At 39.2% G+C, this 26,380-nt stretch overlaps 1 protein-coding gene across 18 annotated transcripts in view; it reads left to right on the top strand.

The window, feature by feature from the left end:
* BBS9 (Bardet-Biedl syndrome 9) overlaps positions 1-26,380 on the top strand; it is a 783,674-nt gene that overhangs the window by 30,255 nt on the left and 727,039 nt on the right. For 14 of the 18 annotated variants that reach the window (XR_003118601.1, XM_025379701.1, XM_025379706.1 and 11 more), the window contains 2 exons: positions 2,378-2,442; positions 22,039-22,152. Coding sequence is in view for 17 of the 18 variants with exons in the window: in XM_025379701.1 (XP_025235486.1) it covers positions 2,378-2,442; positions 22,039-22,152 (179 nt within the window). In the remaining variant the exon portion in view is untranslated. The remainder of the gene's footprint in view (positions 1-2,377; positions 2,443-22,038; positions 22,153-26,380) is intronic. The other 4 variants (XM_025379716.1, XM_025379714.1, XM_025379713.1 and 1 more) reach the window with 1 other exon arrangement.

Here is a 26,380-nt window from a genome sequence, read left to right as displayed (position 1 = left end):
AGGCCCTATCGTTTCTTGAAAGAAGTCAGTTCAACCTACGAAGTAAATCTTCCCCCTACAAGAGCTTTGTTTCAAAGTACTTTATTCTTAAATCTAATTGATTTTAGAAAAACATTTATTAGTTTGAACTTTGGGTAATATGTCTGCTTTTTATTTACTGATTATATTGCTGATCCTCTTATTTTTATACACAAACTGTCTTATAATTAAGCTTGTATTTCTTAATCATTTAAAAGTATGATGAACACTTATCAAGTAGCCAGAGTTGATTTGCCTCCTCTTTTTGAGCTCCCTTTTGCCTTTTTAAATCTGGGCAGTGCCCTAAGCTCTGGGTTTTGGCATTCTGCATTTGTTTATCATAATTTATTGGCCCCAGGGGCCATTTAGTCAGGGCCCTAACTCCTGCTTGAAAACCAAACAACCACTCACCCTCTTCTAGTGAGATATGTTTTATTCTGTTGGGAAGCTGTAGCTTAGATGCTTTAGGCTAGGATATGAGATGAGACTTTTATGCTTTGTGACTGATGTGGTTGGTAAATGTCTACTTCATCTAAAAGCAGATGATGATTAGGTGCCTATCATGTACCTGGGACATATTAGATGTGATGGATTTACAAAGTAAGGAGACAAAAGCATTCGTCCCTCTGAAAACCGTTTTTAACTTACCATTAAAAAAACTGAAACACAGCCAATAAACTTTCTGTATAGTAGTCTTTAAGTCTAGCCCTCATCTATGTGATCACATTGGAAGGGGAGGAGGTTAACGTTAATAAGTAGATAGTATACTAGGCCTTTCTGTGACATCATGCTCTTTTCCTGAGCATGGTGGAAAACTCATTTTGAATGTCCAGGGCACATATACAAAATTTCCAAAGGTGATACTGATTATGTGATAGTCATGTATATTTGCATTTTCTACTAGTAGAGCAAATTATGACTATATATTAATTGTGACAATGTTTTACAGATGTTATCTAATAAGATTCTTATTTGTAAATAAGATACTAACACTCTGAAAGTTTAAATGATCATACGTACAGTAAGGTGCAGAGTCAGAACCCCCATTTAGGTCTGCAGACTTCGATTATAGTCCTTGCAATTTAGAACAGAGTCTGTATCAGGGGTTGCACACTGGAGGCCTGCTTGTACATGTGAGCCTGCTCTGTATTGTATTGTATTGTATTGTATTGTATTGTATTGTATTGTATTGTATTGTATTGTATTTCGAGATGGAGTTTCACTCTCGTCACCCAGACTGGAGTGCAATGGCGCGATCTCAGCTTACTGCAACCTCCGCCTCCCAGGTTCAAGCAATTCTCCTGCCTCAGCCTTCCAAGTAGCTGGGACTACAGGCACTTGCCACCATGCCTGGCTAATTTTTGTATTTTTAGTAGAGACGGGGTTTCACCATGTTGGCCAGGCTGGTCTCGAACTTCTGACCTCAGGAGATCCACCCCTTTCAGCCTCCCAAAGTGCTGGGATTACAGGTGTGAGCCACTACACCTGGCTACCTGCTTAGTATTTTAAATTTAAAAGAGCTGTCAACATTTAAGAACCAAGAGATTTCACATAAAACCCCTGCTTTCTGGCTTTTCTTGAAAAATGTGGGGCTCTGGCCACAAGCCCAGAACCAAGTAATAGCCACCTCCTTTAGTCTGGTCTCAGTCTGCAGTTAATCACAGCCATTTACACCCTTTACTCATTAACAACCCCTGGCTTGATCCTTGAAAACTGAATTTAGGATCTCTAGACTGTGCCATGCTACTGTTTCTGGAAACCACTTGAGATAGGCTGGGAATCGTAGTGGTGATATTGGTAGTTTATTTCTATTTGAGATTTAGTCCAAATGGAAATATTTTCAATACTTTTAATAAAATTTCAGAAATGGAAGTGATATATATGCTACTTCTAACAATGGTTGGTGTTTTGTGATGTTTTAACCTTTACAAGATGATTTCACATTATTTTATTTCATTTCATTGAACCTTTTATTTTTCATGAGAAATAGGCTCAGGGAGATTTAAGTGACTTGCCCAAAGTCACAGGTGAATTAGTCAGAAAGCCAGGACTAGAACTTGGATTTCTTTATTGAAAGAAATAGCACTTAGGGAGGGACCTGAGATCTGACCTTTTTTTTGGAAGCTCTGTTGGCTTCAATCTGAAGGCAGTGCCTTGAGGCAGAGTACTTGAGCCTCTGGGTTGTCAGATTGGTTGTTTATCATTATATTTATTTTTCAGTTTAGAATGTTATCTAATGAATTGTTTTGTTTACTCACAGTGGCTGTGGTTATGAGATGTTTTTGAAATTATTTTACAACTTTTTGGTTATATCTAAAACTAATATTGCAAAACTTTAAAAACTTTCTCTGTTTTTCAGAGGTACTGAAATGCTACATTTGGCTGTGTTACATTCTAGAAAACTTTGTGTCTACTCTGTCTCAGGTAAGAAACATTTTTACCAATGTAGAACTTATATTACAAATTGGGCTTAATGTTATATAAGAATAGATATTCCCTAGTGCCGACTTGGTAGAGAACACAAAACATTTAGTTGAATATTTTCTTGTCTTGGTTAGCATTTTCCCATTTTTCATTTATTCTTTCAGATACTTAGACTATTACATTTTCATGGTCTACCGTTTCTGTGTATACATATCTTTCTAGCAGAGGATTCCTCTTAATCACCTGCCTCTCCAGAATTGTTTCCAGGATTGCCTGTGACTAATATAGGCCAATTCTGGGTACTTAGGACACTTGAGTCTTAAGAAATGTTCTACAATAACAAAATTGATTAGATGCTAAGTCATAGTGGTTTGAAGTACATTTTCTTTGGTGAACCTCAAGTATTTTCTCTTTACAGTTCCAATTTCTTGGTTTTGGTTGTCTTCACTTAGTCAGGCTTCATCAGGTTTTATTCTCTGACATGGTTCTGTGGGTACAAGTATAGTATGTGGTTTGGTTTTTATTAAAATTATAGTATGTGGTTTGGTTTTCATTATATTTTATTTTGGCCTTTATTAAATGTAAGATATAACTTAAAAATTTTTATTTCAGTTATTAGGTAAGTTTAGTTCAAGTTGAGAGTCATTTTAATGGATGTCAGTGTTGGGGGCATTTTTTTTATGGGTATGAGAAAACTAAGTGTCTGTGAGGCTGTTCCTTATACCAGAGATCCTCTCCTTTGGAGCTTGCTGTAAATGTTAGCTTCTAGGATTTGGATTTCTCAGACTTATTCTCTTGATTTGGGCTTTCTTTGTATTTTGCTTTCAATTTGAGTAATGATGCATATTTACTCACTGAGTTGGAAATTCTTAGGCAGTCTCTTTTCAGGGTGAAGATCTTTTAGATTTCTAAGGCAGGCTTGCTAACCTGGCGTGGTGTGTGGTAGACATCCAGTAAATACTTGCTGAATGAATGAATGAACAAATTTCTGGGTAGTGCTGAGGCAACTGACAGTGACTTTCTTTATTCTTCACCATGTGCTGTTTTCATCCTCTTCTCTGTTACACTGTCGTTTTGTTTCCCACTCTGTTTATGTCAGAGGCCTGATAAAGTGTGCTGTCATTGATTTTATGGTAAAGGACATGGTTTCATGTTGCTTTTCCTAGTGACAGGGCATTTATTTAGTATGCCAGAGTAAATGGAGAAGGTATTATCATACGATATAGGTTACTTTATTGCATGGGTCTAGTTGTTCCTCTGTTTTTGACCGTAAGCCTGTTATTTTTCTAAGTGGGATACACAAGCCATGGAGGAGAACTTGCCTACAGTTATAGTTTGCCAGAATACTTCTTTGGGAATTAGTTCCTTCTGAAGGCTCCATGGGGGGTGCTAAGCAGGGCAGAGAGGAGGGTATCTTAGAAACTAGAAATTTGATTAGACACTAGGCCTTCCCTGGTCTTGCTCCAACTATGGGCCAGAAAGAGACGCCTCTGGAGTTCCACTGGGGCTTAGAGCACAGACAAGGGATAAAATGTGTACTTATCAAGAAAACCTACTGAAAGAAACTCGCATAGTAGGTGACAATTTGTTTATGGCACATTGGTATCCTCCTTCAAGTAAGTGTTGAAAAAGAAAGTTATTTGCTATGGGAATGGTGATATTATTGCTCTTTTATTCTTTGTGTTCATTTAAAAGCTTTGTATTCTCTGGGCACCAAGAGTTGTCCAAACTACATTCTCTTTTGCCCCACCTCACTTCCCTTCTGTCTCTCATTTCTTCAGCCTCTTTTGATATTTGTGAGCTGACAATTTGTATGTTTTTCCTGGCTTGGCTTACACTGAGAAGCATGGGAAGTTAATGTTTTTGTTCTCTTGAATATGTTTCTTGAAGTTCCAGACTGAACTTCTACCTAGCTTTTACTGTAACAGGGGAAGCACAAATATTTTCTAATTTAAGTGAAACCCCTAGTGTCAGCAGATAAACGTGTGAGCTGAACTTGACATCCTTTTTTTCAACTGCTCCCTTCTCAAATATTTTTTGTTTTCTAAAAAAGCTTTGAGGCAAACCAGAGGAGACCTTCTAAGGTCAGTCTCCTGGACATACCTAACAACCCTTAATAGTCAGAGGCTATTTTGCTAACTTCTTTTTGGTGGGTTATGTGTCATCAAATGTATGCTTAATATAGAGAAAAAGCAGGGTCTTGCTGACCTGAAGTTGGCCTATCTTATCATACTCTGGTGAAGAGAAAGCATCACATGGCATCTCAGATTTCTTTCTGATGGGCTTCAGTTTCTGAATAAATGGTTACAGATGTGTGAGTGTAAGCCATACTGATTATGTTGTTTTAAATATTATTTTCCAAAAAAATGTGTACTTCTCAAGAAGCATTTACTAAGCATCTGACATATTTATAGAATTTTAATGGTTTCCATGAGGAGGGCAAAAAAGATGTGGTTCTTTACTTTTGACAGGCTTATGTAATCTAACTTGGTTATTTAACGCAGTGCACCTTTACTTAATCTGTAATGGCTTTGCGTTTAATGTCCTTAGATTGCTCAGCAGTTACCTGAAATTGCACTGAAAACTGTTGTCAAAGTGACCTTTGATTTTCCAGAGAATTTTTTGATTTAAATCAGATCTTGTTTAAGTAAGGCCTGTTGCATAAATGTTTGGATATTCATGTATTTTCGAATTGAAACTTTATAATAATTTTATGTAGACTATAATCGTATATGCTATATTCAGTCCATATATCCCAGGGTAAAACCTATGTAAATAACTTTAATATTATGTCACTGATGCCTTTTTAGGGAGAAAATGGTCAGAAATATTAGATTTCCAAATACTTATTTTATTCCAAGGTAGTTATCTAAGGAAAATTGTGTTTTTCTCCATAGTTGCATTATTAAGTTTTAAAGTGCTATTACCTGAAATTTAAGATGTATCAATGCATTTGGAGTTTTTACACAAAGCCTAATGTCATTTCATGCCAAGTTTGTTTAAATATTGGCTGCTGACACCTATGTTCATTGACATGAGTTCCTAATATTCCTGCTTGCATTTTGGCTAGCAGGCATGTATATAAGTGCTTTTCTTATTCAGAGGGATTGATCTGGTTGTAGATGTTGTTAAAAGAAAAATCTTAGTCAAATGAAATTTAACAGTTTAATTGAGCAAAGAATGATTTGTGAATTGGGCAGCCTCTTGAACCATAGTAGGCTCAGAGAGACTCCACCGCAGCCAAATGGTAGATGATGATTTATAGACAGAAAAAGGAAAGTGACAGACAGAAAAGGGTAAGTGATATACAGAAAATGGAATGAGGTACAGAAACGGTCAGCTTGGTTACAGCTTGATGTTTACCTTATTTGAACATAGTTTGAACAATTGGCCTCCTTCGGCGAAAACTCAGTGATTGGCACAAGAGTAGGTTACAGTCTATTTATACCTCCGTTTAGGTTATAGTTCACTATGTACAGAGAAACCTTTTGGCTGAACTTAAAATATGTAAGGAGGCAGCTTTAGGCTAAACTTGATTTAACAATTTTCACCTCTTGGTCATCCTCTCAATTTTGAGAGATTGACCACAACTAGTCATTGATGTCACTATCACCATCGTAAATGTTCTTATTTCATCTGAAAACCCACTGGGAAATAGCAGAACAGTGGGTTTTGTAAGGTCGGAACAAGGAATTCAGGTTTTTTTTTTTTTTGTAAAGGTTAGAGTAGAGGGTACTTCCTTATGCTGGAATGTCCTGTTTATAGGAGAAAAACAAAACCTGGTCTGTTCTAGGAGCTATGTGTTTCCTTGAGATATTAGTTTGATTGTGTCACATTTAGCGTGAGTGACTTCATTTTGTCTTGGTCTTGTCTGTTGGGGCCTAGTGCATGAGGTTAGTCCAAAACAATGGCCTTCCATAATTTGATTTTGAAAATTTCCCCTTTTAGTCAGATTCTCACATAGGTAAGTGTGACCAAAACTTAGGGCCTTAATTCTACTCTCAGTTAACATCAATTTTGGGTTTCTGATCTCAGGATGTCATTCATAGGTTACAGTGCCCTCATGGTCACACATCTTTTTAAGCTCTTGTCCTTCTAGTTGAAGAGAGATCATGTGGCACTCTAGAGATGGCTGCATGCAAACATTTAAAACTTTTGAGAGAATATAGCACACTAAGGAGATTACTATTTTGACTATCAGAAGGATAATACCTAGAGTTTGGAGCATGCTTCTTAGCCAGGGTCCCCATGAACCAAACCAACTAAAATTAAATAGATCAAAGAATGAGCTAGATAAAGAGTCTGTTCGTTTTAAATAAACAGTCTCTTCCTTAGTCCTCTACAACTGAATCTCTATAATGCCCAATGTGATGCATTTCTCCATGGTCAACAAGAAATGCTGGCAAGTGCACAGATACTGCTGTTTAGCCAGTAAGTAATCTAGAGCAGTTCTATTATTTAGCGTAACTTTCATAAGAGAATATAAAGTCCATTATGTGATTGTAGCCTTTAGGGTAGAATCTGCTATAAAGCCTATCATGAGGGATAAATTTCTAATCATTACCTCATTTACTTCAAACCATGGAAAAGGAGACCTAACAAATGATGCCTATTTAGAAGAATGAAGACTTATTGGAAATGTTCTCTTTAACCTATGATGTAGGTTAAGAGGAGTGGACCAGTGTCCTGTTTCTGACTGATTATGAGGCAACAAATATGTCATTAAAATTTCTCACCTTCTCACCTGCATTAGGCCTTCATCTTTTATCTATTGTGGCATAAGATTATCCATGTATAAGGCTGGCTGCAAAATCCTTCACAAATGAAAGTATACCCTGTGAATGCACACAATAGACCCTCTTTTCACTTCTATTGCTCATGGAAGCATAAGCAAGAAAAAAATAGCTAAAACTCTCCTGATAGCAGAGAAGTCTTGATCCGTGATCTTGAGAAAAAGCTGTCTGTATCATGGATGCCATCTTCTTCTGGGGAGAAACTTTCCTGTTTAGCTTTACTTTAAGATTTCCAATGTGTGTACAGTTCCAAGAGTGGAGGGGCCCTTTTGAATTGTGAGATTATTAGCTCAAAATTTCAAGGTCGCAAAGTTTTGCTGCAATGTAGATGTTAAGGGCAGCCTTTCTCTGGTATTCTCAGAAGATTCAATCTTGGGTTCTAGAATTTGAAGGGATTGATTTTCCTCAGTAAGTGGACTGAGAAGAGCTTTCTTTACCTGATGAAAATATACTTTGACAAATAGAGCTAATGTTATCAGCCCTCTTGCATGGGAAAGCTTTTATACAACCAGAAAACATGCATTGAAAATGACAATTGAATGAAATCTTTCTATAAGTGTTTAAATGGCTCATCAGCTAGCAGAAATGTACCTGAAATTTTGGTTGTCTTTCCAGGAATATGGGTTTGACAAAGCAAACATTGGTTGCAAACTATTTTAGCAATATGGAACAGTCACCACACCAATTAATACCTTTTTTTTTTTTTAAATTTAAGTTCTAGGGTACATGTGCACAACGTGCAGGTTTGTTATATAGGTATACATGTGCCATGTTGGTTTGCTGCACCCATTAACTTGTGATTTACATTAGGTATTTCTCCTCATGCTATCCCTCCCCCTGCCCCCACCCCATGACAGGCCCCAGTATGTGATGTTCCTGCCCTGTGTCCAAGTGTTCTCATTGTTCAATTCCCAGTTATGAGTGAGAACATGCAGTGTTTGGTTTCCTGTCCTTGTGATAGTTTGCTCAGAATGATGGTTTCCAGCTTCATCCATGTCCCTGCAAAGGATGTGAACTCATTCTTTTTTATGACTGTGTAGTATTCCATGGTGTATATGGGCCACATTTTCTTGATCCAGTCTATTATTGTTGGACATTTGGGTTAGTTCCAAGTCTTTGCTATTGTGAATAGTGCTGCAGAAAATATATGTGTACATGTGTCTTTATAGTAGCATGATTTATAATCCTTTGGGTATATACCCAGTAATGGGATCACTGGGTCAAATGGTATTACTGGTTCCAGATCCTTGAGGAATTGCCACACTATCTTCCACAATGGTTGAACTAGTTTACAGTCCCAACTACAGTGTAAAACCGTTCCTGTTTCTTCACATCCTCTCCAGCATCTGTTGCTTCCTGACTTTTTAATGATCGTCATTCTAACTGGTGTGAGATGGTGTCTCATTGTGGTTTTGATTTGCATTTCTCTGATGACCAGTGATGATGAGCATTTTTTCATGTGTCTGTTGGCTGCATAGATGTCTTCTTTTGAGAAGTGTCTGTTCATATTCTTTGCCCACTTTTTGGTGGGGTTGTTTTTTTCTTGTAAATTTGTTTAAGTTCTTTGTAGATTCTGGATATTAGTGCTTTGTCAGATGGGTAGATTGCAAAAATTTTCTCCCATTCTTTAGGTTGCCTGTTCACTCTGATGGTAGTTTCTTTTGCTGTGCAGAAGCTCTTTAGTTTAATTAGGTCTCATTTGTCAATTTTGGCTTTTGTTGCCATTGCTTTTGATGTTTTAGACGTGAAGTCCTTGCCCATGCCTATGTCCTGAGTGGTATTGCCTAGGTTTTCTTCTAGGGTTTTTATGGTATTAGGTCTAACATTTAAGTCTCTAATCCATCTTGAATTAATTTTGTATAAGGTGTAAGGAAGGGATCCAGTTTCAACTTTCTGCATATGGCTAGCCAGTTTTCCCAACATCGTTTATTAAATAGGGAATCCTTACCCCATTTCTTGTTTTTGTCAGGTTTGTCAAAGGTTGGATGTTTGTAGATGTGTGGTGTTATATCTGAGGACTCTGTTCTGTTCCATTGGTCTATATCTCTGTTTTGGTACCAGTACCGTGCTGTTTTGGTTACTGTAGCCTTGTAGTATAGTTTGAAGTCAGGTAGCGTGATGCCTCCAGTTTGTTCTTTTTGCTTAGGATTGTCTTGGCAATGCAGGTTCTTTTTTTGGTTCCATATGAACTTTAAAGTGTTTTTTTCCAATTCTGTGAAGAAAGTCATTGGTAGCTTGATGGTGATGGCATTGAATCTATAAATTACCTTGGGCAATGTGACCATTTTGACTATATTGATTCTTCCTATCCATGAGCATGGAATGTTCTTCCATTTGTTTGTGTCTTCTTGTATTTCGTTGAGCAGTGGTTTGTAGTTCTCCTTGAAGAGGTCCTTCACATCCCTTGTAAGTTGGATTCCTAGGTATTTTGTTCTCTTTGAAGCAATTGTGAATGGGAGTTCACTCATGATTTGGCTCTCTGTCTATTATTGGTGTATAGGAATGCTTGTGATTTTTGCACATTGACTTTGTATCCTGACACTTTGCTGAAGTTGCTTATCATGTTAAGGAGATTTTGGGCTGAGACGATGGGGTTTTCTAAATATACAATCATGTCAGCTGTAAACAGGGACAATTTTATTTCCTCTTTTCCTAATTGAATACCCTTTATTTCTTTCTCCTGCCTGATTGCCCTGGCCAGAACTTCCAACACTATGTTGAATAGGGCATCCCTGTCTTGTGCCAGTTTTCAAAGGGAATGCTTCCAGTTTTTGCCCATTCCGTATGACATTGGCTGTGGGTTTTTCATAAGTAGCTCTTACTATTTTGAGACACGTTCCATCAATACCTAGTTTATTTGAGCATGAAGTTTATAAGTTTATTATTAGCATAACGGGCTGTTGAATTTTGTAGAGGGCTTTTCTGCACCTATTGAGATAATTACGTGGTTTTTGTCATTGGTTCTGTTTATATGATGGATTTATGTTTATTGATTTGCGTATATTGAACCAGCCTTGCATCCTAGGGATGAAAGTCGACTTGATCGTGGTGGATGACCTTTTTGATGTGCTGCTGGATTCAGTTTGCTGGTATTTTATTGAGGATTTTTGTGTCGATGTTCATAAGGGATATTGGTCTAAAATGTTTTTTTTTGTTTTTGTGTCTCTGCCAGGCTTTGGTATCAGGATGATACTTGCCTCATAAAATGAGTTAGGGAGGATTCCTTCTTTTTCTGTTGGTTGGAATAGTTTCAGAAGGTATGGTACCAGCTCCTCTTTTTATAGAATTCAGCTATGAATCCGTCTGGTCCTGGAGGTTTTTTGGTTGGTAGGCTCTTAATTATTGTCTCAATTTCAGAACCTGTATTGGTCTAGTCAGAGATTCAACTTCTTCCTGGTTTAGTCTTGGGAGGGTGTATGTGTCCAGGAATTTATCAGTTTCTTCTAGATTTTCTGGTTTATTTGCATAGAGGTGTTTATAGTATTCTCTGATGGTAGTTTGTATTTCTGTGGGATTGGTGGTGATATCCCCCTTATAATTTTTTATTGCATCTATTTGATTCTTCTGTCTTTTCTTCTTTATCAGTCTTGCTAGTGGTCTATCAATTTTGTTGATCTTTTCAAAAAACCAGCTCCTGGATTCATTGATTTTTTTGAAGGATTTTTTGTGTCTCTATCTCTTTCAGTTCTACTCTGATCTTAGTTATTTCTTGCCTTCTGTTAGCTTTTGAATATATTTGCTCTTTTGATTTTTTGGAGGATTTTTTGTCTCTCTTATCTCTTTCAGTTCTACTCTGATCTTAGTTATTTCTTGCCTTCTGTTAGCTTTTGAATATGTTTGCTCTTGCTTCTCTAGTTCTTTTAATTGTGATGTTAGGGTGTCTATTTTAGATCTTTCCTGCTTTCTCTTGTGGGCATTTAGTGCTATAAATTTCCTGCTTTCTCTTGTGGGCATTTAGTGCTATAAATTTCCTTCTACACACTACTTTAAATGTGTCCCAGAGATTCTGGTATGTTGTGTCTTTGTTCTCATTGGTTTCAAAGAACATCTTTATTTCTGCCTTCATTTTGTTATGTACCCAGTAGTCATTCAGGAGCATGTTGTTCAGTTTCCATGTAGTTGTGCAGTTTTGAGTGAGTTTCTTAATCCTGAGTTCTAATTGGATTGCATTGTGGTCTGAGAGACAGTTTGTTATGATTTCTGTTCTTTTGCATTTGCTGAGGAGTGTTTTACTTCCAATTATGTGGTCAATTTTTGGATAGGTGTGATGTGGTGCTGAGAAGAATGTATTTTCTGTTGATTCGGGGTGGAGAGTTCTTTAGATGTCTATTAGGTACACTTGGTGCACAGCTGAGTTGAAGTCCTGGATATCCTTGTTAATCTTCTGTCTCGTTGATCTGTCTAATATTGATAGTGGGGTGTTAAAGTCTCACATTATGATGGTCTGGGAGTCTAAGTCTGTGTGTAGGTCTCTAAGAACTTGCTTTATGAATCTGGGTGCTCCTGTATTGTGTGCATGTATATTTAGCATAGTTAGCTCTTCTTGTTGAACTGATCCCTTTACCATTATGTAATGGCCCTCTTTGTCTCCTTTGATCTTTGTTGATTTAAAGTCTGTTTTATCAGAGACTAGGATTGCAACCCCTGCTTTTTTTTTGCTTTCCATTTGTTTGGTAGATCTTCCTCCATCCCTTTATTTTGAGCCTATGTGTGTCTCTGCATGTGAGATGGGTCTCCTGAATACAGCACACTGATAGGTCTGGACGCTTTAGCCAATTTGCCAGTCTGTGTCTTTTAATTGGGTCATTTAGGCCACTTACATTTAAGGTTAATATTGTTATGTGTGAATTTAATCATGTCGTGATGTTAGTTGGTTATTTTGCTCGATAATTGATGCAGTTTCTTCCTAGCATTGATGGTCTTTACAAATTGGCATGTTTTTGCAGTGGCTGATACTGGTTATTCCTTTCTATGTTTAGTGGTTCCTTCGGGAACTCTTTTAAGGCAGGCCTGGTGGTGACAAAATCGCTCAGCATTTGCTTGTCTGTAAAGGATTTTATTTCTCCTTTACTCGTGAAGCTTAGTTTGTCTGGATATGAGATTCTGGGTTGAAAATTCTTTTCTTTAAGAATGTTGAATATTGGCCCCCACTCTCTTCTGGCTTGTAGAGTTTCTGCTGAGAGATCTGCTGTTAGTCTGATGGTCTTCCCTTTGTGGGTAACCTGACCTTTCTCTCTGGCTGCCCTTAACATTTTTTCCTTCATTTCAACCTTGGTGAATCTGGCAATTATATGTCTTGGAGTTGCTCTTCTCGAGGAGTATCTTTGTGGCATTCTCTATTTCCTGAATTTGAATGTTGGCCTGCCTTGCTAGGTTGGGGAAGTTCTACTGGATAACATCCTGCAGAGTGTTTTCCAACTTGGTTCCATTCTCCCTGTCACTTTCAGGTGCACCAGTCAGACATAGATTTGGTCTTTTCACATAGTCCCATATCTCTTGGAGACTTTGTTCATTTCTTTTTACTCCTTTTAATCTAAACTTATCTTCTCACTTTATTTCATTAATTTGATCTTCAATCACTGATACCTTTTCTTCCACTTGATTGAATCAGCTATTGAAGCTTGTGCACGCGTCAGGTAGTTCTTGTGCCATGGTTTTCAGCTCCATGAGGTCATTTAAGGTCTTTTCTACACTGTTAATTCTAGTTAGCCATTCATCTAATCTTTTTTCAAGGTTTTTAGCTTCCTTGCCATGGGTTTGAATATCCTCCTTTACCTCCGAGAAGTTTGTTATTACCTACCTTCTGAACCTACTTCTTTCATCTCGTCAAACTCATTCTCTGCCAAGCTTGGTTCCATTGCTGGCGAGTAGCTGCAATTCTTTGGAGGAGAAGAGGCACTCTGGTTTCTAGAATTTTCAGCTTTTCTGCTCTGGTTTCTCCCCATCTTTGTGGTTTTATCTACATTTCGTCTTTGATGTTGGTGACCTACAGATGGGTTTTTTTGTTGTTGTTGTTGATGTTGATGCTGTTCCTTTCTGATTGTTAGTTTTCCTCCTAACAGTCAGGTCCCTCAGCTGCAGATCTGTTGGAGTATGCTGGAGGTCCACTCCAGATCCTGTTTGCCTGGGTATCACCAGCGGAGGTTGCAGAACAGCAAATATCACAGAACGCCAAATATTGCTGCCTGATCCTTCCCCTGGAAGCTTCATCCCAGAGGGGCACCTGCCTGTATGAGGTGTCAGTCGGCCCTTCCTGGGAGGTGTCTCCCAGTTAGGCTACTTGGAGAGTAGCAGTCTTGAGGAGGCAGTCTATCTGTTTTCAGAGCCCAAACACCATGCTGGGAGAACCACTGCTCTCTTTAGAGCTGTCAGACAGGGACTTTTAAGTCTGCAGAAGTTTCTGCTGCCTTTTGTTCAGCTATGCCCTGCCCCCGGAGGTGGAGTCTACAGAGGCAGCAGGCCTTGCTGAGCTGCAGTGGGCTCCACCCAGTTCAAGCTTCCCCTGGCCGCCTTGTTTGCCTACTTAAACCTCAGCAATGGCTGACGCCCCTCCCCTTGTCAGACTGCTACCTTGCAGGTTGATCTCAGACTGCTGCACTAGTAGTGAGCAAGGCTCTGTGGGAATGGGACCCAGCTAGCCAGGCGTGGGATATAATCTCCTGGTGTGCCGTTTGCTGAGACCATTGGAAAAGGGCAGTATTTGGGTGGGAGTGTCCCATTTTTCCACGTACAATCTGTCCTGGCTTCCCTTGGCTAGGAAAGGGAAATCCCCCAACCCCTTGCGCTTCCCAGGTGAGGTGATGCGCCCCCCCTCCCGCCCCCGCTTTGGCTTGCCCTCCATGGGCTGCACCCACTGTCCAACCAGTCCCAGTGAGATGACCCAGGTAGCTCACTTGGAAATGCAGAAATCACCCGTCTTCTGCATCGCTCACACTGGGAGCTGCAGATCGGAGCTGTTCCTATTCAGCCATCTTCCAATTAATACATTTTGTATTTTGGATAATTTTATCTCTTCCATGATGAGTCATAGAATGCAGAGCTTTTAATGACAAAAACTTTAAGGACTCAGGAAGCACAAGGTGGCTGTCCAGGTTCTCCATGACTCCATGCTTAATGTTGGACTTAATGTCCTCTTAAATAACAGTTGTTTCTCCAGTTTAGATTTACACCTCCGATAACTGAAAGTTCTAGGTAATTTAACTTGGATCATGGAGTTCGTTCACATTGCATATATATAAACAATTTCAGTACTGTCTGGTTTAGAATGAAAATCTGGCAAAATATTTTCTTAGTGTTGAATCTTTTTGTCCTGCTTGGGTTTGCAGTTTTATAAACTAGTCAGTCTGTTCATTAAAATTCTGGGAATTCTTTTTTTTTTTTGAGTTGTAGTCTAGCTCTGTTGCCCAGGCTGGAGTGCAGTGGCATGATCTCAGCTCAGTGCAACCTCTGTCTCCCAGGTTCAAGCGACTTTCCTGCCTCAGCCTCCTGGGTAGCTGGGATTACAGGTGCCTGCCACCACGTCCAGCTAATTTTTGTATTTTTAGAAGAGATGGGGTTCACTGTGTTGGCCAGGCTGGTCTCAAACTCCTGACCTCGTGATCCACCTGCCTCGGCCTCCCAAAGTGCTGGGAGTACAAGCGTGAGCCACTGCGCTCAGCCTTAAGTTCTGGGAATTCTTACCCCATCCAAATGATATGATCCTAAAGTTACCAGAAACCCATATTCAAGAGTGCTCATTGGGGTCCTTTCTATCCTTTCATGCACCTCCTTAAAGATATGATACTCTAGGATTTTAGGTGCTTGTAAAGTTTTCAGTAACTGCATTAAAATTAAGCAATTAACTCTGGAAATAACTTTAAATGATTATAGTTAAAGACATAATTGACAAGGAAATTTTGTCGTTTATATGGCCTACAATAACTTAATATAATAGCCATAAATATGACTGATAGCATATGCCCAGACATACTAAAATTTTAGAAATCCCATATAATTTTGGAACATATGTTAGTAACATATTCATTAAAATATAACTTGAAGATTAAAGATCATTTCTTGTTTGACAGTGCTTCCCGTGTAATTTAACCTTTCAAATAATCCTGTTTATCTCTCTTTTGGCTGCTTCAGGTGCCCTCTGTAGCATCCCAGATGTTGAAAGAGACTTAATTTTGACCTGAAATTTGATTTTGGGAAGCCCGTCAAATTGTCAAAGGTTTTATTACACTTGACTAAGATTGGATCACAGGTCACCATAAAATAATGGTCATTCATTTAGCCAAAGTGATATTTACAAGACTTTTTTTTTTTTTTTTAAAAGAATAAACCTGTACTCTTTGATAGAGGAGACTCAGTCTTTCAATTATAAGACCTAAGACAGCATGATGAACCCGTCTCTTCTTTCTCCTCCTTTTTTTTTTCCTTTTTGCAGTTTACTCAACGCATGAATGAAAATATTTTACTGTGTCTTATTAATAAATGCTACACAAAATTTTTGTTCAAAAGAGAAATCAAATTTTACTTTTTTGTTAGTGTATTATAAATACTAAAGCTAATTTTAATAAAATCTCATAAATAAATTTATCAAATCTGTCTAAAATTTTAACTCTTAGTAACCTTAATTTCTGATGAAAACCCTAGAAAATAATTTTGAACTAATTTTATATCAGTATTTGTAGATAAAAACTATTTTTATATCTTTTTAGAAAGATTGTTCTTCAAATTATTGTTTTTCAACAGATCTAAATATATGTAGTTTTTCTGTATCATATAAACATAATGTCAACGTATATAGACAAACTAATGTTTAATAATTAATATTTCAATATTTTAACTTACAAATGACTCAGACATTTTATGATTATTACTTAATTTAACGTAACATGACCTGAAGATTTTAAATTACTGAAAAGAATTTTGAAAGTATGACACAGGTACCCTCCTTAATGTTTTCCCTTAGTCATTCTGGGTGCCAGGTAGCCTTATGTTACTCAAGAGGCCTATGAAGGTCAAGGCGTCTCTGAGTCCTGACATAACAGGTGCAGAGGTCAGAACAGAAGACAGAGTTGTGAAGAGTGTATCTGGAGGATTCAACCCCTCCCCAAATAGCCAGTAGGCAAGCAGGAAAGCAGGAAAGCAGGGGAGAAGGGAGCATATTGGGCTTGGTTCTGGCTTGTAGCTGGTGGTCTAGGCACTAAGAACATGCCTGTAGGCTGAGCATGGTGCTCACACCTGTAATCCCAGCACTTTGGGAGGCCGAGGTAGGCGAATCATGAAGTCAGGAGATCGAGACCATCCTGGCTAACACCATGAAACCTTGTCTCTACTAAAAAATACAAAAAATTAGCTGGGCGTGGTGGTGGGCACCTGTAGTCCCAGCTACTCGGGAGGCTGAGGCAGGAGAATGGCTTGAACCCAGGAGGCGGAGCTTGCAGTGAGCCGAGATTGCACCACTGCACTCCAGGCTGGGTAACAGAGGAAGACTCTCTCTAAATAAAAAAAAAGAACATGCCTCTTGACCTCGTCATGTCCATATACGCAGACCTCCAAATCCAGAGTCTCTAAACCAAAAACAGCTCACAGTCAAACAAATATCTTGTTATATTTAACCGATAATTTTGAAACCATTCCTATTTTAGCAACAATTTTAGAATTCGCTTTATTTACCAGATATTATCACAGACACATAACACACATGGACATGAAAGATTTTCATTTGCCGGCTTTTAAATAGTTTTTCTTTTCCCTATTTGGTCTATTAATCTTCCAGTTACTTGTTTCATTGCCCTAAGCAATTGTTAACCAGGCAACAAATTTGCATTTCTAAAATAACAACTCTTAGGCCAAACAACAAAGATTGTATTCCGTAAGTACATAGCTAAGATTTTAGGCCTAAATATTGTATCATCATTTGTTCAAACCAAGGAAAAAATGGTGCTCCCATAAAAATTCGGTTAAGACAAGATGGCCAGAAAGACACCTTAATCAAAGATATGACTTATGCCAATTTAAAACAATGGTAAGAGTTTCTAATATACACAGGCAGACATCCTTAAAAATGGTGGTTTCCTTAGTAGATGTAAATTTCTTTTACAGAAGAGTTTCAAGATAGCCAATTAAATTCCAGGAAGTCATATTTTAGTTCAATAGGTGTTCTTAATTTAGCTACTGTTTGTTAGCTAAAATTACTGAGTTAAGAGCGGAGCCCATTAAGGAATAGGGTGAAGAAAGCATCCTCTATGCCTGGACTCAGCGTGGTTGCATCTGAAAAAGAAGCAAGCCTATTTTGCCTGAGGGCATGCCTTTTATGAACACTTTATCTAGGATAGCTTTCTTTTCACCTTTGGGTCAGGATAGTAACTAAGCCAAAAGATTAGCACATTTAATTTTTCTTATCAATTAGTTGCTTAAGCTTTTTATTTACCTTTAATAAAGAGTCTTTTAATAAAAATATTGAAAAATTTGGCCGGCTCGGGGGCTCACGCCTGTAATCCCAGAACTTTGGGAGGCTGAGGGGGGCAGATCACGAGGTCAGGAGGTTGAGACCATCCTGGCTAACATGGTGAAACCCCATCTCTACTAAAAATACAAAAATGGAGTGAGAGTCCATCTCAAAAAAGAAAAAAAATTGAAAAATTTTAGAAGCTTCTGCAGGTCAATAGGCATCCCTAGATGAGACTATTTGGGGTGTCTTCATTTTCAAATGTACATCTTTGGTGCAGTGTTGTTCATTTGGAACACTCCACATTTGTAACTTATCTTTAGTAAGATTTTGCCATTTCTGTAAGACTTTGCTGCTGCTAGGGCCTAATACTTATGCACATGTAAGCTGGAAGGTACTCAGTTCTTCAGAAACTAAAGTTCCCATTTTTACCTCAAATATTGGCTTTGGCTCTCAGACCTCCTTGGTCAACCTAGCTAATGACTTTTCCCTACCTAAGTGTGCAAGAAAAATGAAACAAAGGGAGTAGAACACAGAAATTTCTGCAAATTTCCAAAAGCCAAAGTTTATACGCCCTGCAATATTTCCATTTACTACCAGTTTCTTTTTGACCTAGTCAGATATAAGAAGCCCCCAACTGGATACAAGATAATTATTGGATTCAGTCTGATCCTAGACCCAGTCCAGTTTCTGTCATGACTTCCAAACCCAGTCTGGATCAGAAATTTGCTCAAAGAAACTCGGAGAGCTCAAAACACAAATATGTGGAGCTTCTGAATCTGAGAGAGAACTTACCATGATCCCCAGTTGCTGTGAGAGAGCAATGGGCACAATAGGCCTAGTGGGTACCTCGCTTGGTCACTCAGCTCTCGTGGGGGTTGTTAGAAGCTCTACTTTGGATCCCACTTCTGACACCATCTGTTAAAAGAAAAACCTTAGCCAAATTAAATTTAACAGCATTTAATTGAACAAAGAACAATCTGTGAGTTGGGCAGCCTCTTGAGCCAGAGTAGGCTCAGAGAGACTCCAGTGCAGCCATGTAGTAGAAGATTTATAGACAGAAAAATGAAAGAGATGTACAGAAAATGGAATGAGGTACAGAAACAGCTGAATTGGTTACAACTCAGTGTTCAACCCATTTGAACACAGTTTGATCAGTTGGCCACCTTTGACCAAAACTCGATGATTGGCACAAGGGAAGGTTACAGTCTGTTTACACCTCCATTAATGTTATAGTTCACTATGTACAGATGAAACTTTTAGGCTGAACTTAAAATATGTAAGGAGGCAGCTTTAGGCTAACCTTGATTTAACAGTTCAGAATGAATTTGCAATTTCTGTAGGGATAAACCAGGTGACTCCTGGAGCTGCTTTTTCTGGTTTCTTGGAGGCTAGAACTCTCTTCAGGTTAATACCGTATGTGTTTCCCTCACCCGTGTGGCTGGTCTGGTTGTGATTCCTCCTCAGCTTCCTGGCACCTCACTGATTTTACTACCATTTAGAATCCAGAAAGCCTTCATCCTCCATCAAGGTCAGCAGGCAAATTTAAGCTTTTATCTTTGTTTCTTATTCTATTGGTGTATAAAACCTATTGGTGGCTGGGCACGGTGGCTCACGCCTATAATCCCAGCACTTTGGGAGGCCGAGGTGGGTGGATCACCTGAGGTTAGGAGTTTGAGACCAGCCTGGCCAACATGGGGAACCCCTGTCTCTACTAAAAATACAAAAATTAGCCGAGTGTGGTGGCGGGCGCCTGTAATCCCAGCTACTCGGGAGGCTGAGACAGGAGAATCGCTTGAACCCAGGAGTCAGAGTGCAGTGTGTGGAAATAGAGCAACTGAACTCCATCCTGGGCAACAGAGTGAGACTCTGTCTCCAAAAAAAAAAACAAACAAAAAACAAAAAACTACTGTTAATTAACCACTTGTAGGGGGCATGGAACATGGAACTGAATAGAAATGATTCTCCTTCAAGAAATCCTCCAATGATGATTTTTCTTCTTTTGAGTATTAAAAGACAAACTTAAGGCAATTTAAATTTAACGGACTTTAATTGAGCAAAGAATACCTCAGGTGTTGGGCAGCCCTCACAACCACCAGAGGAGGTTCAGAGTGCTCTGTTCTTCAACATGAGCAGGCAACATTTATGGATAGACAATGCAAGTGAGGTACAGAAACAGCTTAATTCCTGGCAGCTCAGCATTTACTTTGCTTGAACATGGTCTGATCACTTGGCTGCCTATGATTGGCTGAATGTCAGCTACTATGATTGGCCAGGCTGAGAAAGGCAAAAGGGAGGGAAAAAAAAATCTTTACTCATCTTAGGCTCTCCAGCTGGGGCTTTATAAATTAGACTGGCCAAAGACTAATTAGCAAGAGGAAAAACAAGCAGAAATTTATTAACATATGCATTGCTCATGTACACATGGGAGTATTCCACAATGAGTGACTCAAAAGGGTAGTTGGACCTTGGGCTAACATAGCGTTTTAGGTGAAATGAAAGAAAATGGGTTTTGGGCTTCTTTACACAGAAGGCAAGTTATGGGAAGGTGACCAGAAAAAGTGTGGTAAACAGGGGTTGCTTAGTAAAGTTTGTTACGGTGATTTAAGTTGAGGCCTTCTCCATTGAAAAGAGCTAAGGGTACTCCTCTTCCTGATACAAGTGGGGGAGACTTTTTTTTAATAAATGGAGATTTCTTTTTTAAATGATGACCTGTTTATAGAGCTTTTCTGGCTAGTTCCCTATGACCTTTAGCTCAAAATAATCCATATGCCAAAGAGTCCTGTTTGAGGTGGCATATTCTGGTACCCTGCAGTGGAAAACATATTCTTGAAACTGTTTTCTTTGGGGAAATTGTCATTGACAGGATCCATGGAGAGTAAAATCTTTACAGAGTGCGAGGACCACATTCCCTGAAAGTTGTTAAATGGTGGACAACTGGGCAGCAGGATACAATACATAGTGCCTGGTTCTAAAGATTTGGTTTAGGTTCTAAAGGTCTGGTTTGAATACTCAGTTCTCTACCTTGAGTACTGTGTGATTTTGGGGAAATTTCTGTAAATTTTGTTTGAACTTAGGGTGCTTCTATTCTAAAATGGAAGTAAAAATATATTCTTACAATCTCAGTGTATGTTGGTAAATTCTTCTGGATAAACAAACCCAAAACAAATAAATGCTCCTATATAAATTTATAAATAAATAAGTACACATACATATATATTTAGATGTTTTTAGTGATTGAGTACTACCCAGTTTGAGGACTATTGCATTTGCTTTATGATAATTTAAACTTTTCCTTAACTTTTACATTTTGGATTAACGAATGATGATTCTTTATGGAGAAAGTTGCTTTCTGAATCCTTTTGCTTTCTAACACATCTTTTAATCATAATATTCTTGCTCTATATCTATAAAATACAGACAAATACTCTTTTCTCATTTGGAAAGAACTAGAAAGGAAGCACATGCAGTCTATTAAATGCAGAGTATTTTTCTGTGTTTGGAAGGAGATTCTTCTTGGCAGACTTCAAATAAAAACATTTTCTGGCCAGGTGTGATGGCTCACGCCTGTAATCCCAGCACTTTGGGAGGCTGAGGCAGGCGGATCACAAGGTCAGGAGGTCGAGATCATCCTGGCTAACACGTTGAAACCCCGTCTCTACTAAAAATACAAAAAATTAGCCAGTTGTTGTGGCAGGCACCTGTAGTCCCAGCTGTTTGGGAGGCTGAGCCAGGAGAATGGCGTGAACCAGGCAGGTGGAGCTTGCAGTGAGCGGAGATCGCACCACTGCACTCCAGCCTGGGCGACAGTATGAGACTCCATCTCAAAAAAAAAAGAAGAAAAAAAAATTTCCTATTTACTTCTTGAGGGAAGCTTAGAAAATTTCTCAGTTAATTGGAATATAATTAGGGGCTTGAGTATTTTGAGAGTTGGGGCAGGAACATTAATTGCTTGAAAGTATTGGGGATTTTTTTTTCTTAGACACTTTGAGTCATTTCTTTGCTCTATTAGTGTTTATAAATGCAGATAACTTATTTATTTCAGAGCTGAAATTAGAGGGTTTTGTTGTTATTTAAATAATTACACTTTACTCAGATATAATCTGTCTAATAAAAATAGAAGATAAAATGTCCTCCAGGGTAGTATTTTGTCTTATGGTGTAGTTTAGCTGAGATGTAAATTGTTTGAACTGTACTGGCTTTCTGTGTCATCAGTATGCTAATTTTTCACAACACATAATATTTTAGTGCTTTGCCATTATAATTTCCCTAAAATTGAATTACTTAGAATTGGAGTAGTGGATGAGAACAAATTAAGCTTTTTAGTGTACACAAATACAAAGTAATCCTTTTTTTTTTCCTTAGGAACTTTGGGTAATGTGGAACATGGGAACCAATATCAGATGAAATTGATGTATGAACATAATCTTCAGAGAACAGCCTGCAATATGACCTATGGATCATTTGGTGGTATAAAAGGTAATTTGCTTTTAATCATGAGTATGCTATTTCAAGTGACAGATTTAGAATATTTGGTCATAGAAAACAGAGGATTAAGTGGTTTGACTCTCAGAAAGAGTTAAAATAGACATTTTATTGAAACCTTTGTATCCAAATATCCAAGCAAGTCTATGGCCATACCACCCTGAACGTGCCTGATCTTGTCTGATCTTGGAAGCTAATCAGGGTCGGGCCTGGTTACTACTCGGATGGGAGACCAAATACCCAATCAAAGTAATAAAAAAAGAAAACTTTAAACATTGGATGTCTTTGATTTTTATATAACCAGCACATTTTTATATGGTCTAAAGAAACATTTCTAAAACTGCCTTTTCTACAGATTTTCTCTTTTATGTATAAGCTGACTGAAACTGAGCTTTTTTTGTGTGTGTTGGAACTGTGGTACCTGACTGTCTCTCTCAGTGGAAAAAATGGTTGACCTCATTGACGGGAAGTCATTGCTCTACCTGCTACAGGCAGGATAAAGCTGCAAACACCTCTCTCCACTCTACCCATATCCAGGGCTGCTGCACAGGGTTGTGTGGGTTGTTTCTGCACAGGGCAGCTGGAAGAGTGGGGGATGTGGGGCTGAAATACAGACTTGATCTTGCTCATCAAGCCATGCTTTCTGGCTTGGAGTAAACCTACCCAGAGGAAGGGGTGATTTTTCTATGTTTCACAAAGACATCACCTTTATCTAGTACTGGCTCAGTGAGACTGGGTTCCTCCCACCTTGGCAGAGGGGTGTCTTTTTCTAATTAGCACAAAGGCCACCCTCATTGTGTCCACTCAGTCTCAGAGCTTCCAGAATCACCAGGGCTTGGTGCTTGCTTGTGTACACTCTTGCTGTTGGCATGGGAGGGCTCTTATTTCCAAACCACGTTCTCTCCCTGCACCATGACAGGGTGGTAGAGGAGCTGGTGGTGCTGGATTGAGGATAGGAAGCCAGGTGGTGACACTTACCCATGTGATTGTGTGACTCTGTGTGTGTATGTATCTGTTCTTGTGCCACCAGCAGAGCATGTAACTAGGGATTTTATAATATCTTAGCTCTTCCTGAACTCATGTTTTATGAGTTTTTTGTTTAGCTGTTGGATTATATTTTTCCTTAGCAACATGAGAAAATGACTTTATTTTGGAAGTATGATTCGTTTGTGTGAACTCAGTTATTTTGTATTAATACATCCAAAGACAAGGAATAGTTGAATTTGAGCATACCAAGCAGCATCAGGGATATTTTTGGTGTTGATATGCAAATAAATATTTTGCATAACTGAAGTGATATGAAACAAAACCCCTGGTTAGGTGGGAGGACTGCTCGAGTAACAGGAATGTTTGGATTACTTGAACAATAAGGAGGTATCTAGAGTAAGTTGAAGAGAGAAATTTAGATGAGAGGAGAGTCTGTCAGTGAAGTGCTTCCTCAGCTTTTAGAACTGATTTTTACTGTTCTTTGAAAAAATGTCTGACCTGATTCGGGAACCTAGGCCTCCCTTGTTTAATTAGCTATTTTCAATTCACTTTCCCCTACTGAATCTCCAAGAAGCAAATTGCTAAATTCCATACATCATAAAAAAAATTATGACATGAGAAAAAAGTGCTTTGGCCAAATAAAAGTGTTTTTTGATAGCATAACAGTGGTTCTTTAGATCACATCAAATGTTATATAGCGGGGGTCCCCAGACCCCGAGCTACAGACGTGTAGTGGTCCATGACCTGTTAGGAACTGGGTTGCACAGCAGGAGGTGAGAGAGCAAAGCTTCATCTGTATTTATGGCCACTCCCCATTGCTTGCATTAGCCTGAGCTCCACCTCCTGTCAGATCCGGGTGCATTAGATTCTCACAGGAGCACACACTCTGTTGTGAACTGTGCATGCGAGGGATCTAGGTTGTGTGCTCTTATGCAAATCTAATGCCTGATCATCTGTCCTTGCCTCCCATCATGCCGAGATGGGACCATCTAGTTGCAGGAAAACAAGATCAGGGCTTCTACTGATCCTACGTTGTGTTGAGTTGTACGATAATTTCATTATATATTACAATGTAATAATAATAGAAATAAAGTGCACAATAAATGTAATGTGCCGAGTCTTCCCCCTTCCTGGTCTGTGGAAAAATTGTCTTCCACAAAACTGGTCCTTGATGCCAAAAAGGTTGGGGACTGCTATTATACAGATTGCAGTGTACTTTTAATTTTATTATCAGATCAAGTTAACCCTGTTGGATACAGTGAGTTCTAAATTTCTCTTGAAAGAATCAGTCTGTCAGTATGTTCAGTTCTTTGACCTCCATTTTAAAGTTTAACTTCCTTGTAGTTTCAGTAAACAGCCTTTTCCACCAGTTTTAATCAGTAGTTTACATCTGTTCCTCTGGTCACCTGCTCTGTCCTGATTTATCCTGGTCACCTGCTTTGACCTCAGTCACCCTGGTTGCCTGCTCTGACCTAAGTCACCTTTAGTTACCTGTTCCATAACCATCTTTCCCACCAAACTGCTCACCCTGCCACTCTGGCTCATACGCCTGTTCTCTTTAAAATAGCCAGTCAGAATTAGCTTAGACTGTGCAGTCCAACCCTAGCCAATAGGGGAACGACACAGCAGTAGGGGCTACCTGTGTCAGGAATAAGAATCCCTTCCTCTCCCTTGTTCAGGTGTATTCCTGCCATTGCTCCATCTGCGAGTCGCACCCTTCTATAGATATAAAATTACCTTGCTGAGAAAATTCTTTTTTGTTTTTGAGACAGGGTCTTGCTCTGTCATCAGGCTGGAGTGCAGTGGTGTGATCTTGGCTCACTGCAACCTCCGACTCCCAGGTTCAAGCAATTCTTCTACCTCAGCGTCCCGAGTAGCTGGGATTACAGGCATATGCCATCACACCCAGTTAATTTTTGTATTTTTAGTAGAGACGGGGTTTCACCATGTTGGCCAGGATGGTCTCAATCTCCTGACCTCGTGATCCTCCCGCCTCAGCCTTCCAAAGTGCTAGGATTACAGGTGTGAGCCACTGCGCCCAGCCGAGAAAATTCTTTATCTGAGCGCTAGTTGTTCTTTTCGGCACAGAGGAACAAGCATTTGTTTGTAACAATCTGGTGGTCTCCCCTGGAGAACGGGTCTCCGGTTGCCTCTTGTGGGGAGACATGTCCCACTGCCTTGTTGCGGTAGCCTAAGGGTGACAGACTGGGGACCCACCCGGTGTGACGAATAAAACCAGACTCTCAGCAATGCAGAAAGAAACTGGCTGGCGACCTGGGGGAAAGGATCATCACATACTGCGGCAACCAGGTAACTGTGTGCACAGAGCAAGGTAAGGCACATCATAAAGGCGACAAAGTATTTCCTTGCTGCTTGCGATATTGAGGGGCTGAATGTGCGTGTGAATGATCACAAGCACTCCTACTTGTGGTGCTGCTTGTGTGAGTGGTACTAAGCACTACTGCTGTGTGGAGTGAGTGGGTCCTATCTGTGATTCCGTGCTCACCTCATATGGCTTAGGGCGGATCCTGCCATGGGATTTGTACCAGCATGCCGGTGCCAAGAGGGACTTAGATCTCCTCCAGGGGAGCTGCCAGAGTGGACGAAGTGCAAGAAGGGTGCAAGGAGCCTCCAGCAGATGGGACTAAAGGATAGGCAAGACATTTCTAATACGAGAAATTGAACCTAATAGCCCTAGGAAACCTCTAGAGAGTAATAGGTGAGACATTTCTATATACTTCTTTATACCTGGAAATCCCAAAGTGCTGGGATTACAGGCATGAGGCACCATGCTCAGCCAAATCTTTTATTGTTTTTAATATAACTTGAAAATCCTGTTTGAGACAGAAAGCCAGTTTTCATCTTTGCATTAGTACATTATTGATGTCAAACCCAATTCTTGATAAAAACTTATGGACGAAACGATCCAATTTTAATTAGTTTGTTCATAAGATTCTTATAAACCTTGTATATAACCCTTAATACCTTTTTTGTTGTTGTTGTTAGAAAGTAGATCAGTGGATAAGCTTTTTGATGTGCTGCTGAATCCGGTTTGCCAGTATTTTATTGAAGATTTTTGCATCGATGTTCATCAGGGATATTGGTCTAAAATTCTCTTGTTTTGTTGTGTCTCTGCCAGGCTTTGGTATCAGGATGATGTTGGCCTCATAAAATGAGTTAGGGAGGATTCCCTCTTTTTCTATTGATTGGAATAGTTTCAGAAGGAATGGTACCA

This window comes from Theropithecus gelada, chromosome 3 (assembly GCF_003255815.1).
Source record: "Theropithecus gelada isolate Dixy chromosome 3, Tgel_1.0, whole genome shotgun sequence".
NCBI lineage: Eukaryota > Metazoa > Chordata > Mammalia > Primates > Cercopithecidae > Theropithecus > Theropithecus gelada.
The sequence above is the reverse complement of the archived record's forward strand: the minus strand, read 5'-3'. Positions and strand labels throughout refer to the sequence as shown.